Source organism: Papaver somniferum, chromosome 9, assembly GCF_003573695.1.
Source record: "Papaver somniferum cultivar HN1 chromosome 9, ASM357369v1, whole genome shotgun sequence".
Lineage (NCBI taxonomy): Eukaryota > Viridiplantae > Streptophyta > Magnoliopsida > Ranunculales > Papaveraceae > Papaver > Papaver somniferum.
Genome location: NC_039366.1, coordinates 42,423,074 through 42,434,907, shown reverse-complemented (window position 1 = coordinate 42,434,907; position 11,834 = coordinate 42,423,074). Strand labels below are relative to the sequence as shown.

Here is an 11,834-nt window from a genome sequence, read left to right as displayed (position 1 = left end):
GAGGAAGGATTCATGGAAACTCTTAGACAAGGTCAGACATGATTTACGTCATTTTCTCCGCAAAACCCAAACGACAATGAATTTAAGTCTAATATTTTGATGGTATGTCCCTCGTATAAGATTCTACATTCCTACAAAAAACGACATTTTCTCCGCGTAATCATCAGTTTTAAATCTAACATCTGTCTGAATAATAAAATCGATATAGCACATAAATTTGTAGATTTTTATAAAAATTTAATAGATTTAGATGAAGATGCTTTATCAATTTTGCTAGAGATAGAATTATCTTTTCATCTCTCTACTGGAAATACTTCAACTTCCCTTAAAAGAGCAAAAGAGAGAAAAAAACCTTCTGTTAGGAAAAAAACCTACGCGGCTGTTGGGTGTCGATCTACTTTTTGTTGCCAAACAAAAAAGCTTGAAAAATGCCGACTCTCCGATTCTTGCAAGACTTTTGGAACGACTAGTTTCTTAAAATATACAATCAACCGTGCAGATAGAAAGTTCTTGCTCTTTTGATTTGTTCTGAATGAGGAATGTTCGTTTTTGAGCCTATATCAATATCAATCAAAATAGGAATAAGATTTTTTTTAACAAAAGCTGTCCCAATAAAGGACCCCAAAACCGTTTTGCCCCATAAGAATCTGCAAATGGTGAAAAGGTAATTGGGGTTCTCTAATTTAACCATCACCCAAGAGGCTACTTCTATAACAATATTGTAGAATGCCTCTGTTATTAGGCTCTGATTAGTGTTACTGTGCCTCCATTTCAAAGCCTACAAATGGAAAAGTTTGTGAACAAGTCCCAAGTGTATATGCAAACTTGGGTGAAGAAGGGACCCTTTGTTTGGGTTTTCAATCGATAAAGAGTTCAAATAATTAAGCGACGAGATTGAAAGTGTATCACTAACTTTAAGATGGATCGGATTCTTCTCTTTTGTCCCTTTTCGGACTTTAGCTACCAAAAACAGCGCCAGAGCAAAAATCTTTTCCCAATTTGTGATGTCAGCTAACCCATCCTACTAACACCATGTTTGTGTACTCCTGACTCATCTGAGTCGTCTGGATATGAATCACCTGGATCTGAGTGAAATCACCTGACTCATCTGGATCTGAGTCGATATGTTTGTTTTGAGTCAGATCTGACTCATCTGACTCGGAAATAAGTGAGTCAGTGGTTTGGTCCCATGAGTCAGGGGTATTTTGTTACCTGACTCAAATGAGTCCGAGTCAGGGGTTATGTCTGAGTCAGAGGTCGAGTCAGATCTGACTCAAAATGGAAAACAAACGGTCTGACTGCTGACTCGGTCCGAGTCAGGAGTTGACTCAGATTCAGACGCCGAGTCAGCTGCAAACAAACAAGTTCTAACCCTAATTATATGTGAACGAATTCTTAGCTACCAAAAGCATTCACCGTATTTTTCAAAGAATATCTGGATACATCTTTACTTTTGGCGGCAAGAACGAGTAAAAATAAAATTATGTAAATTTGTAGGAAACCTAAAAAGGATAATACTGATTTTGGTAGAATCTTTTGGTAGAGGTTTGCATCTAAATATAGTAGGATGGGTTAGCTGACATCACAAATGGATACATGCTTGGTCCTGGAGCTGCTAGATCAAAAATGAGTTAGAGCTAAATTTTTCCCCACAAATTGCAAGACTACTAATGGGGTATCGTTTTGCTTGGGGTGTACCAATATGCATATAGGATAAAAAAGCATTTGTTTTTGGGTTGGTAGACTTCCAGGAAAAATGATACCCCATTAGCTGCTTTGACAAATTGCACATCATTTTACAAGATTTTAGACGGCTAACTAGCACAGGTGGATAGTGTTTATGGTTTCGTTCAAATTTTCAATGAGGTTGCAACTCGAGGAATATGCAAGAACACGTCAAAGTTAATATCAGGTCCGTACCAGATTGAGAAATTGGGTCAATTGCCCAAATATTTTTAAAACAAGGTTTTAATGGACGAGTAAAAACTAGTATGGGTGAAATGGAGACCAAAAAAATAGCAAGAATGAATCTGGATTCATCCTGGCTTAAACTTAAAAATTAGCGAGGATGAAACTGAATGCATCCTGATGTAAATTAAAAATAAGAAAAAATATTTGAAAATGGGTTGGATGAAACTATTTACATCGTGACTATTTTTATATTTTCATCCATTTAAATAGTATCAAATTTTACATGTTTTTTTTTACCTAAAAATTATCGTTATTGGGTTAATTGACCAATTTTGTGTACCTACCCGATTCTACTGACTAGTTGTCCATTTTCTGGGGTCTTTGAAAGGGAAAATTCCCTGAGACAATTCAGAAAGTGGGTGGCAAACACGAATGAATCAGCTAGGTGCGTGGCAACTTAACAACCCCATCATCATGCACTAATTCGCCTACTCTCATGGTGCATGGAAGTTGGTGTTGGTTATAGGTAAAGCCGGCGTGACTTGCTTTTCTTATGTGCACCTACTTACTTACCACACTAAACTTGGTTTTCAAATACGTGATTATGATGAGAAGAACTTAGTCGTGGCGAACTAATAATGTGCTTAATATATAAAATAAATTTGATTAAGTACACTATTCGTGGAATTTTTTCATTAAGCAGACAAGAGCTTTATTTTAGAGTGAAGACAAATGTGGTGTTTGGTGGTGGTGATGGTGGAAGTTGCGAAGACCAACTTATTCACAATGCTGCTAATGGGGTACCATTTTATTTGGTAAGGGATTGGTACACCCCCAAGTAAAATAATACCCCATTAACCGAATTTAGTCAGATGGATACATGACAAAATCTCAACTAATGACATGTTATTTTGGTCCCTCCTCCCTCTTTAGTTCGTTTCTGCATGTATCATTTTCACATATTAACTCTTGTCAACTAGAATCTGTGTTCTATCTAAAAATCTACTTGAGATATTTCGTAAAAAAGTTAGATTCGGTTTCAGGCATATTAGATTTGGAATTTTAGCATATCCCACATATCAAGTACAATTTTATGTCAGACACCCACGATTTTTCATCATATAAGATCCGATCATTGTATCCGATGAATTTACAATGTAGAATCTATGATCAGCATATCTATCTCAAAACAACTTCCAAAATCCTAATAAACGGAGATTATAACCAAACCAGAATGGATTGAACCCATTGAACCCTAAATAAACCGGCACAGCACCAAACTTAAAATTCATTCAGCATTAGCTCTTCTCAATGTTTGAATTAAGAAACATTGATCCTAGCAACATAATACTTAATCTTTTTCTCAGCTTTGGGTTTAGAGTTCTTCATCCCTGCACTAGCATTCTTGATTTCTTTTCTTGTCTTTTTTTTTTGATCCGTAAAGAATTTGATGTTGGCGAGTTTCGAAATCTGATCACTCGTATCATCGTCCAGTGACTTTACCACGGTATTACAGTGGCATTTTCTGACTTCTTCACTTGTCAGTTTAGAAACCTGCATCTTTTTATTATAATTCTTGATTTCTTCCGGTTTCAGTTTAGCAATATACAATCTAGCGATTCCCTCCCAACCCTTGATATCATCACCAGTCACTCTTAAATCAAGAAAATTAGGATTCATCTCGATATTGAAATTCTTCATCCCATCCTTATGATCAGCACGAACAGCTTGTTCCTTGTTTTCTAATTCTACATCGCCTTCCTTTTACACCGATGCTAGTATCGTTCCTAAAATCACATAGATTGACAATCAAATTTATAACATCTTCATGTTCAACAACACTCCAATCAGATGGTATCGCCTTTAAGTTATCCGATGGATTCAGGTAATAGAAAATAAATCAATGAAAATCGGTTCAAACTTCAAACTCGGTGTGGAGGAGGAGGAAGAAGATTAGAGAGAGAGAGTGTTGGACACTCACGTCTGGTCCGACCCACTTTTAGTTTTATTGTATAGCTAAAGGACACCGGAGACCCCTTATCAATTATGTTCCTGTCAATGGTCATAGTCAACTCCACATGATTTTAAATCATTTTGACCCACTTTATTGTGAGTTAACAGTACCTCAATATAAACGGCTACCTAACAAAGTAAGAAAACCGAAACGGAAACAATCACCGTTTCCGGCGATTTCCAAAAAAAAAAATCCGATTCAAACTCCGTCAAACAAACAAATTCAATTTCAAACATAAATTACATTACAATTCCAATTCCACAATTTCTCTACATATCTCTATTAGAAGGACTCCATGGAGTCATATCCATAGGATAACTTCCTAAAACTCTTAGAAATGAAGTAAATTCTTGAACTTCAGCAAGTGCATTTTGAGCTCTTGGGTCAGCCATTGAAGCTTCAAAATCAACATAAAACATATACTCAAAATGTTTAGCGGTACCAGTACTAGCATCACCAACAACTCTGATCGGACGATTTCTATACGGCCGGCTCTCAATCTTCGTCAAGCTGATATTCCTGAATGCAAAAGCAGACAACACTTTAAACAAAACCGATGTTCCTTTATCATGTGCAAAAACAATACTAGTCTTAAACGGACGGTCAGTTCTCGGTATAATCGGCTCACGAGCTAACATAACAAATCTAGTAACATTGCTGGAATCATCTTGAATTCCATCTGCCAGAATCTGTAATCCGTATAATTCAGCGGCACGAGCACTCGCGATCGCAGCAGTGTCGCGTAGATTATGTGTAGCAATGAATTCAGCCGCGCCGGCAGTATCATCAACAGCTTCTCGGGCAACACTGAGACCGAGTTTTGTAAGAGTCAACTCACATTGAGATAACGCTTGTGGATGACTAATAACCCGATTTAAATATTCTTTTCTCACACCAGGTAAGACTAATAAACAATGGTGAACCGGTAATTGGACTTCACCAACAATATGAAGATTATGACGGAGTAATAAATCGTAATTCCGGTGAATACTCCCGCCGAGTGAATTTTCAACCGGTAACACGGCTCGATCAGCAATCCACAACTCTACGGCTTGAAAAGCAACTTCGAATTGATCACAAGGAATCGCTTCACAATTAGGATAAGCTTTACCAGCCGCAGCTTCACTGTAAGCACCGGGAACTCCCTGATAAGCGACGCGCAATTGCGAACCGTGCATCGGAGCTGGAGATAGATCGGTAATCGAAAGAGGCTTTGGTAAATTCGTTTCTTGCTGAACCGGAACTAGATCTAGAGTTTGATGAACACCATTAATGGACGTTATGTCTGCATTACCACCATCAGTTTTCTCAGTACTTTGTTGTGAAACTACATTACTTGCCAAAATTGCACAAGAACTTTGCCAATCTGCTCTGTTTGAACCAACTGAGAAATTTCTTGATTCATGCTTGTAGATTGATTTGATGGTACAAATTTGAGATCTATTTGATTGATGATGATGAATCTTCCTATGAATTGACAATTTTGGTGTAGAATCTAAATAACTTAATGATTTCAGTATAGGTTTTGACGGATTTATTGAATTCATTTTTTTGTAACCAGAAATTTTTGAGTTGAATTTTCTAGAGAGGGTGAGATTGATGAACTTAAAGTTTGTTTCAAGCTCTGACAATGGAGAGGATAGATTGGGGGTTTTATATAGGATGAGATTTCGGAGAGATATTCAACATTGGTCAAATTACTCACCTACCTACCAATTTTGTTTAGCGTTACTTTTTAAGTACAGTGGATTAGTGCATACATGTCACTAATGGAGTGAATTTTGTGAGCCATTTTGCATAAATACAGTGGATATTGGTGCGTAATTAAATTTGGTGAGTAAAGGTGTGAAATGGAAAGTAAAAATTGGTCCACACGGGAGGCTATGGACCTTACTTATGGTTGATGATTCATGATTTTTCTTGCATTTTAACTCCACCTATATTTTGGACCAAGTCATCCATGTCGTATGCTGTTGCTTGGTTCCTGGGAACTGCGTTGTAACCACAAGGTTGGTTCAGTTCAGTTTGTTTATAACTGAGTCGTGATATTTTTTTTTTTTTTGATAAGTCAAGAAAATTGTATCAAGAAATGACAACATTTAAAGAAAGTTAAAAGAAGAAGAAAAAAGAAAAAAGAAAAAAAAGTCAAGTAACCCAAAAATTTATAAACTACTTAAAACAAAAATAAGAAGGGTATTTACAAACTCAGTATCATAGTCCGGTTCAAAAAACCATCACACTGTTACAATCACTTTCCAAAATGATCGTTGCACCGTTAATTTCAGAGTTATTGATATCATGTCCCACAAATCAGAATTAAGTGAGTGGGGTAATTACCTGCTTAACCCTGTTGTTGTTCATGTAACTCCATTAATGGATATTGAAGGTGGTGGTGATGGTGATGGTGGTGGTGTTGATGTTGTTGTTGTTGCTGCTGTTGTTGTTTCGATGAACTGTTGCTGCTATTACTGTTGTTGTTGCCGCTTTCGATGAACTGTTGCTGCTATTACTGTTGTTGTTGCCGCTTTCGATGAACTGTTGTTGCTTTTGTTTCAATGAACTATTATGCTGCTGTTGTTGTTATTGTTGTTGTTGTTGCTGCTAGTTTCCGACAAACGCATTCAGGATCCTTAAATTGCACCAGAACTTCAACCCGCATTCAGGATCGTTATATCACATTCCCTATAAGGGTTCACTGCTTCCTCTCTTGGGTATAGCCACCCGCACCACCACCATCACCTCAACAATGAAGTAAGGGTATTTAGGACCAAATAATGACTATTTTTTCAAAACAGTTAACTCGGATGGAAAAAGACTTTTTTGTCAAGACTAATTAAAGGTGTGATGATTTTGTGAAACAAATTAGGGGACAGTGACCATTCTGAAAAACGCCCAAATAAGAAACATAAAGTAACTCAATTGAGTTTACAAAATCTGGTCTTCCTTCATAACTGATGTCTTCTTTAAGTCGTGATAGGATGCACGTACATTTGGCGTAACGACCAATGTTATTAAACCGGAAACTTGTGTCACTGAGTGGTTTCTTTTATTTATTTATTTTTTTTTTGTAAAAGAGGCTAACCTCAGTAAATATATTGATAAAGATGATTTATGATATCGAAAAATCTTATAAGAATATTTCAAGATTATAAAAGAATCACTCAAGTTGTAGTATCTCCACCAATTCTTGCGTATCAAATTCATCTTTTCAGACCTAAAAACAATGTCAGAGGACCTCTCTCTCTCTCATAATTGAGAGAAACAACTAGCTAGGGCCAAACTAATTTTGAAAACAAGAGCAATATGTATCAAAGCACAATGCAGTGACTGGTTCAAATTTAACCCAGTGTTCATCAGCACATGTGAATAACATGAACCGGGGATTTTGAAATTTTGAATGCCTAAAGAAATTAAGGTAGCAACGACCCAAGTAGCAGTAACAGTACGCAACCAGTAATCAAAGTGTCTTCGGTAGCCGTGGTATCCAAAGTGTCTTAAACAACAGTGTAATCTGGACAGATCTTTAAGAGACTGAATCGGAAAAAATCGGGTTGTCTCGGCATTGGAGATGTGTGAAAATTTATAGTGATCGGTGAACTTGATGGTAATCTTGTTGAACAAATTGTTTTTTTCTTGGTTTCCCTAGCTTGAGTTGTCGCCTTGCTTGCTCATAATATCACCAATGATGATAACAAACTAGAGGAAGAATCAAATAGCATATATAACAAGGATTCAAATCCAGAAACAACTCCCTTAAACTAGTACTGAAAATAAAGATTATTAAAAATATCTCAGACTTAAAGAATACATTAACAATCCCTTAATTAATACTGAAATTATATTTAATAGCATAAGCAAGCACATGAGAGAAAAATAAAACTAGACAGTTATAACTAACATCATATGACCGCCAAAATCAGAAAAAATAACAAATCTTCTTCGATTTGGAGAAGTTGGTGAAAGTACCGAAAATGTTGATGGTGCTTGGTTTTGATCATAGATCAGTGTTGATGAAGTTTCTATGCTTCGGGTCTTCTCCCACAAAACATATTTACACTGATGATCCACACATTCATCGAAAAAAATCAAAAAAAAAAACAAAAACCAAACCCTAAAAAATAGACATGTAATCGGTAAAAAAACAAACAGATTAAAGAGTACAAACAAGCAAAAACAAGTGAAAGGAGTTTGGGTGGTGATTGATCTTCTTAGATCGACCCTAAAGGAGCCGATCTAAGAAGAGAATTTTCAAGCAGAGGTGATTTTCGTTGATCCGATTTTTGGAAAGAGAAAGTCTTTAAGACGATTCTGGATGTATGAGAATCTAAAAAAAAGTTTGGCTTAGTGGCAGATAGCACATTGTGTCATCACCGGTAAATAAAAAGTTATGAAGTGAAATATTTTCTATTGTACTATTTTCGTTCTAAGAGAGTTAGATACAAAATTTTCCCAAATACTAAAATCCTGCAAAAAAAAAAAAAAAAAAAAAAGAAGAAAAAAGAAAAAAGAAAAAAGAAAAATTGTGTCTAAATTAGGAGAGAGTGAATCCGGTTTGGTGACTCTTTTGTATTAGGTAGTACAATGTGATGATAATGATTAGCTATCTCCTAATTTTTGTTTTATGATCTTAATAGAATCTTCACTTATAATATATACTAGTTTGCCTCTACTTGTCAACATTGCGTATTCAATAGCTATTTTATTAATTGAGGAATTGAAGAATTGGGTTAGGTAGTATTAACTATAATCCAAAGGGTACACTGAAATGAAATTTTAAAGCTAGTGTCGGATGATATAAGCAATGGTGACCCGAATCTTCACTTAGAACACTAATCTTTGTCATATGAGTTTCGCATCGCTTAATGCGGATCGCACTGGTGCGAAATAAGAGACGCCGACGATGCCACGCCTTTTGAATTGCCATGCAATGCAACTGCTACTTGGGCATTGAATGATTTGAGGGACCTCCCGAGGTTAGTCATTGTCAATACAGAACGAACCTAATAAATGAGTGCCATACATTTTTGGGAGTGTGGCAATCGCTCCTCCTTAAACCATACATGGCTGTAGTACTAGACGTTTCTGTTTATTTGGTTCTTATCAAGGCATCTTATCAAGTGAATAAAAAGTGCATCTCATTATTCATCAACAACGTTATTAGAGGTCATAATATTTTACTCACATATACGGGTAAAATTCAGAAACAGAAACACTTCTACTTCTGATATCCAAACATTCTGTTAACATTTGGTCTCAAGTGTTACAAAATCCTCACCATCTATGCCCGATGGTGTGTAGATATGTAACCGATATAGAATGCGTTTCCGGCTAAAAGTAGAAAATTGCAATTCAGCTAAATTAGGTAAAGAAACCACCGGGTACTATTACGCACCCATCCAAGTTTTGAAGAAATGGTGATGTCTTCTTTATTCTTTAGTACTAGTGTTGGCATTTAAATTGAACTTGCACAATTAGGACCAAGTCATAGTACATGTGAAACTTACTTCTTCCAACCTCAGTAGTAGATTGCCCTGCTTGACTGTGATATCTACCAACTTATCATAAAGTTGGTGCTGCAACTTGCAAAAACATACAACCAAAATAAATTGCTGAAATACATACCCTCAAAGTTTTGTCCCGTTGGGTCCAGAAATTGGGGGTACGCAGGATGTAGCTTTGCACAAATCCGATAAGCCACCGGAGACTTTACCTGACAAAAATTATGGTTTTGTGAGCTTTAAAGCGTGGGAGAAGATTTATAACCCCACACATAATTGATCAAAAGAACAAAAAATGAAAAGAAAAAGTTAGTGCCTACTGCCTAGATCAGGAGATGGCTAGATTGGCTAATGCTTTCGCACTTTTTTGATTTTTTATGCTCAAAAAATTATTTTCCCTCTATAAATATTCCAAGAGAATGGGCAAATTCACTTCTATTAACTGACTGTTAGCCCGCTGACTGTTAGCCACGGGTAACAATTTTCTTAAGTTCGTTTTTTTCTTTGGCTAATTGAAAATTTTTATTAAAAAGAAAAGGATTATATGCAGAAGTAGGTGGTGGGCCCGGGAAAGCGTATAAAATTGAAGCGAAATAAAAACGCGGGCTTACAGTAATACCGCAAGTGCACGGTCGTCAGTTGTAGCTCGTGCAAGTACGGGTCGATCCACAGAGACTGGGAGTGTTTGGAGTTTCTAGCTATTTGGGCTCTAAATTGCTATTGGGCTTTGAGTACCAAAGGGTTTTGAATATCAATGGGCTTTGAATAACTTTGAAGCTTTTGCTTTCACAATAAGAGCAAGATGGGCTTTGATCAACTGTGAAGCAGTTTGGGCCTTTGATGGACTGAACTGGGCTTGGTAACAGTGAACTGGGCCTTTAGATTAGCTAGGCTCTTGGCCTTTTACCCTAACAGTGGACTAAAGAAGAAGAGAAGTGACAAAGAGTGAAAAAGAGATGGTGCAACAAAGAGTGAAAAAGAGATGGTGCAACAAAGAGTGACAGACAAGAGTAACAGTGGAAACAAGTGAACAAGTGGAAACAAGTAAGAAAAAGAATGAACTAACAAAGTAACAGTGAACAGCAAGTGATAAGAAAGGCACAAAACAGCAAACAACAATGGAGATAAACAGTGAAGCAAAGACAATAAAATGACAGTGTAATAAACCAAGGCCTAAGCCAAGGGCAGTGATGTGAAGAAAACAGTGAAGTAGAAATAAGAAAACAATGAAGACAAGAGGATGATCACTAGGACGTTGAATCCACCATTAACCTAAGGGATATTCTAATCACAGCTAAAATAATTACCAAAGTGCTAATTGTCTGATTAAAGCACAACTAGTCTAAGGGCTTAGCAACACTGAACATGAGCTGCACATGATGAAGACTATCTCAGCATTCCAAACACAACATGAATGTCATAATTTGATCTGACTCCTTACTGGTTCATAGCTTCATCTAATCCTAGCATTTGAGGTTCAGAACATGATAGACATGAAGATAAACATACATTAACAGTTGACAGTGAAACAAAACATGAATTTAAACACAATAACATAACATGGGAAGCACATAACAGTGGATAAACTTAGAACATAAACATGAACAGGAGCTTGATATAAAATGTAACAATCACACACTCAAATTAAATACATGTTGGAGTTCAGAACAGCTAAAATTAACAATGCATTTGAACTGAGAATCATGGAATTGAAAAGATTGAAACCCTCAAAGCTACAGTTCATAACAAAACTAAACTATTATACTGATGCTCTGGTTAATCCAGGCATATCCATTACACACACCACAGTCCCCTTTTTATACCCAGACACCCAAATTAGGGTTTACAAAAAAAATTCCCCCAAATCCCCAAATTGAACAGTGACAAAATTAGGGTTTCTCACCTAATTCGACTAATTTAATCATACCCATGTTGCCACTGTTCTTCCTCATGCTCTCCCTAGCAGTAATTAGGGTTTTCTCAAACAAACCCTAAATGGACAGAAAAATTAGGGTTAGGGATTTTTCTTACCAAACCTGCGATTTGACGCTTCCCTCTTCAACCCATTCCTCTCCTCGTTCACCAGCTCCATTCTCATGCCTTCAATTGCTTTTCTAGCTTCACTAATTCGTCAACCACTCACCTAGGGTTTCGGCAGGGGAGAAATTGACGAATTAGGGGGCTATAAAGATGGGTAATAACTGTAGGAAGGTAGGGGTGATGATGGTGGAGGTGTGGTGGTGGTAGAGGAGTTGGTGGCGGTGGCAGTGGAGTGGGTAGTGGTGATGATGGAGAAGGTGGTTCTGTTGCAGAGAGGGGGGGAAGAGAAGAAGTCGATGGAGAAGGAGGGGGCGTTTGGTTAGGTTATAGGTATAGGGTACTAGTGTGTTGAGCGGTTTCATCAAGTCTCG

At 36.9% G+C, this 11,834-nt stretch overlaps 1 protein-coding gene across 1 annotated transcript; it reads right to left on the bottom strand.

Moving 5' to 3' along the window:
• Positions 1 to 4,117: 4,117 nt before the first annotated feature.
• LOC113310843 (arogenate dehydratase/prephenate dehydratase 6, chloroplastic-like) lies at positions 4,118 to 5,580 on the bottom strand. Its single transcript, XM_026559643.1, has one exon. The coding sequence runs from the start codon at positions 5,470 to 5,472 to the stop codon at positions 4,195 to 4,197; it is 1,278 nt and encodes a 425-aa protein (XP_026415428.1). The 5' UTR covers positions 5,473 to 5,580; the 3' UTR covers positions 4,118 to 4,194.
• Positions 5,581 to 11,834: the final 6,254 nt, after the last annotated feature.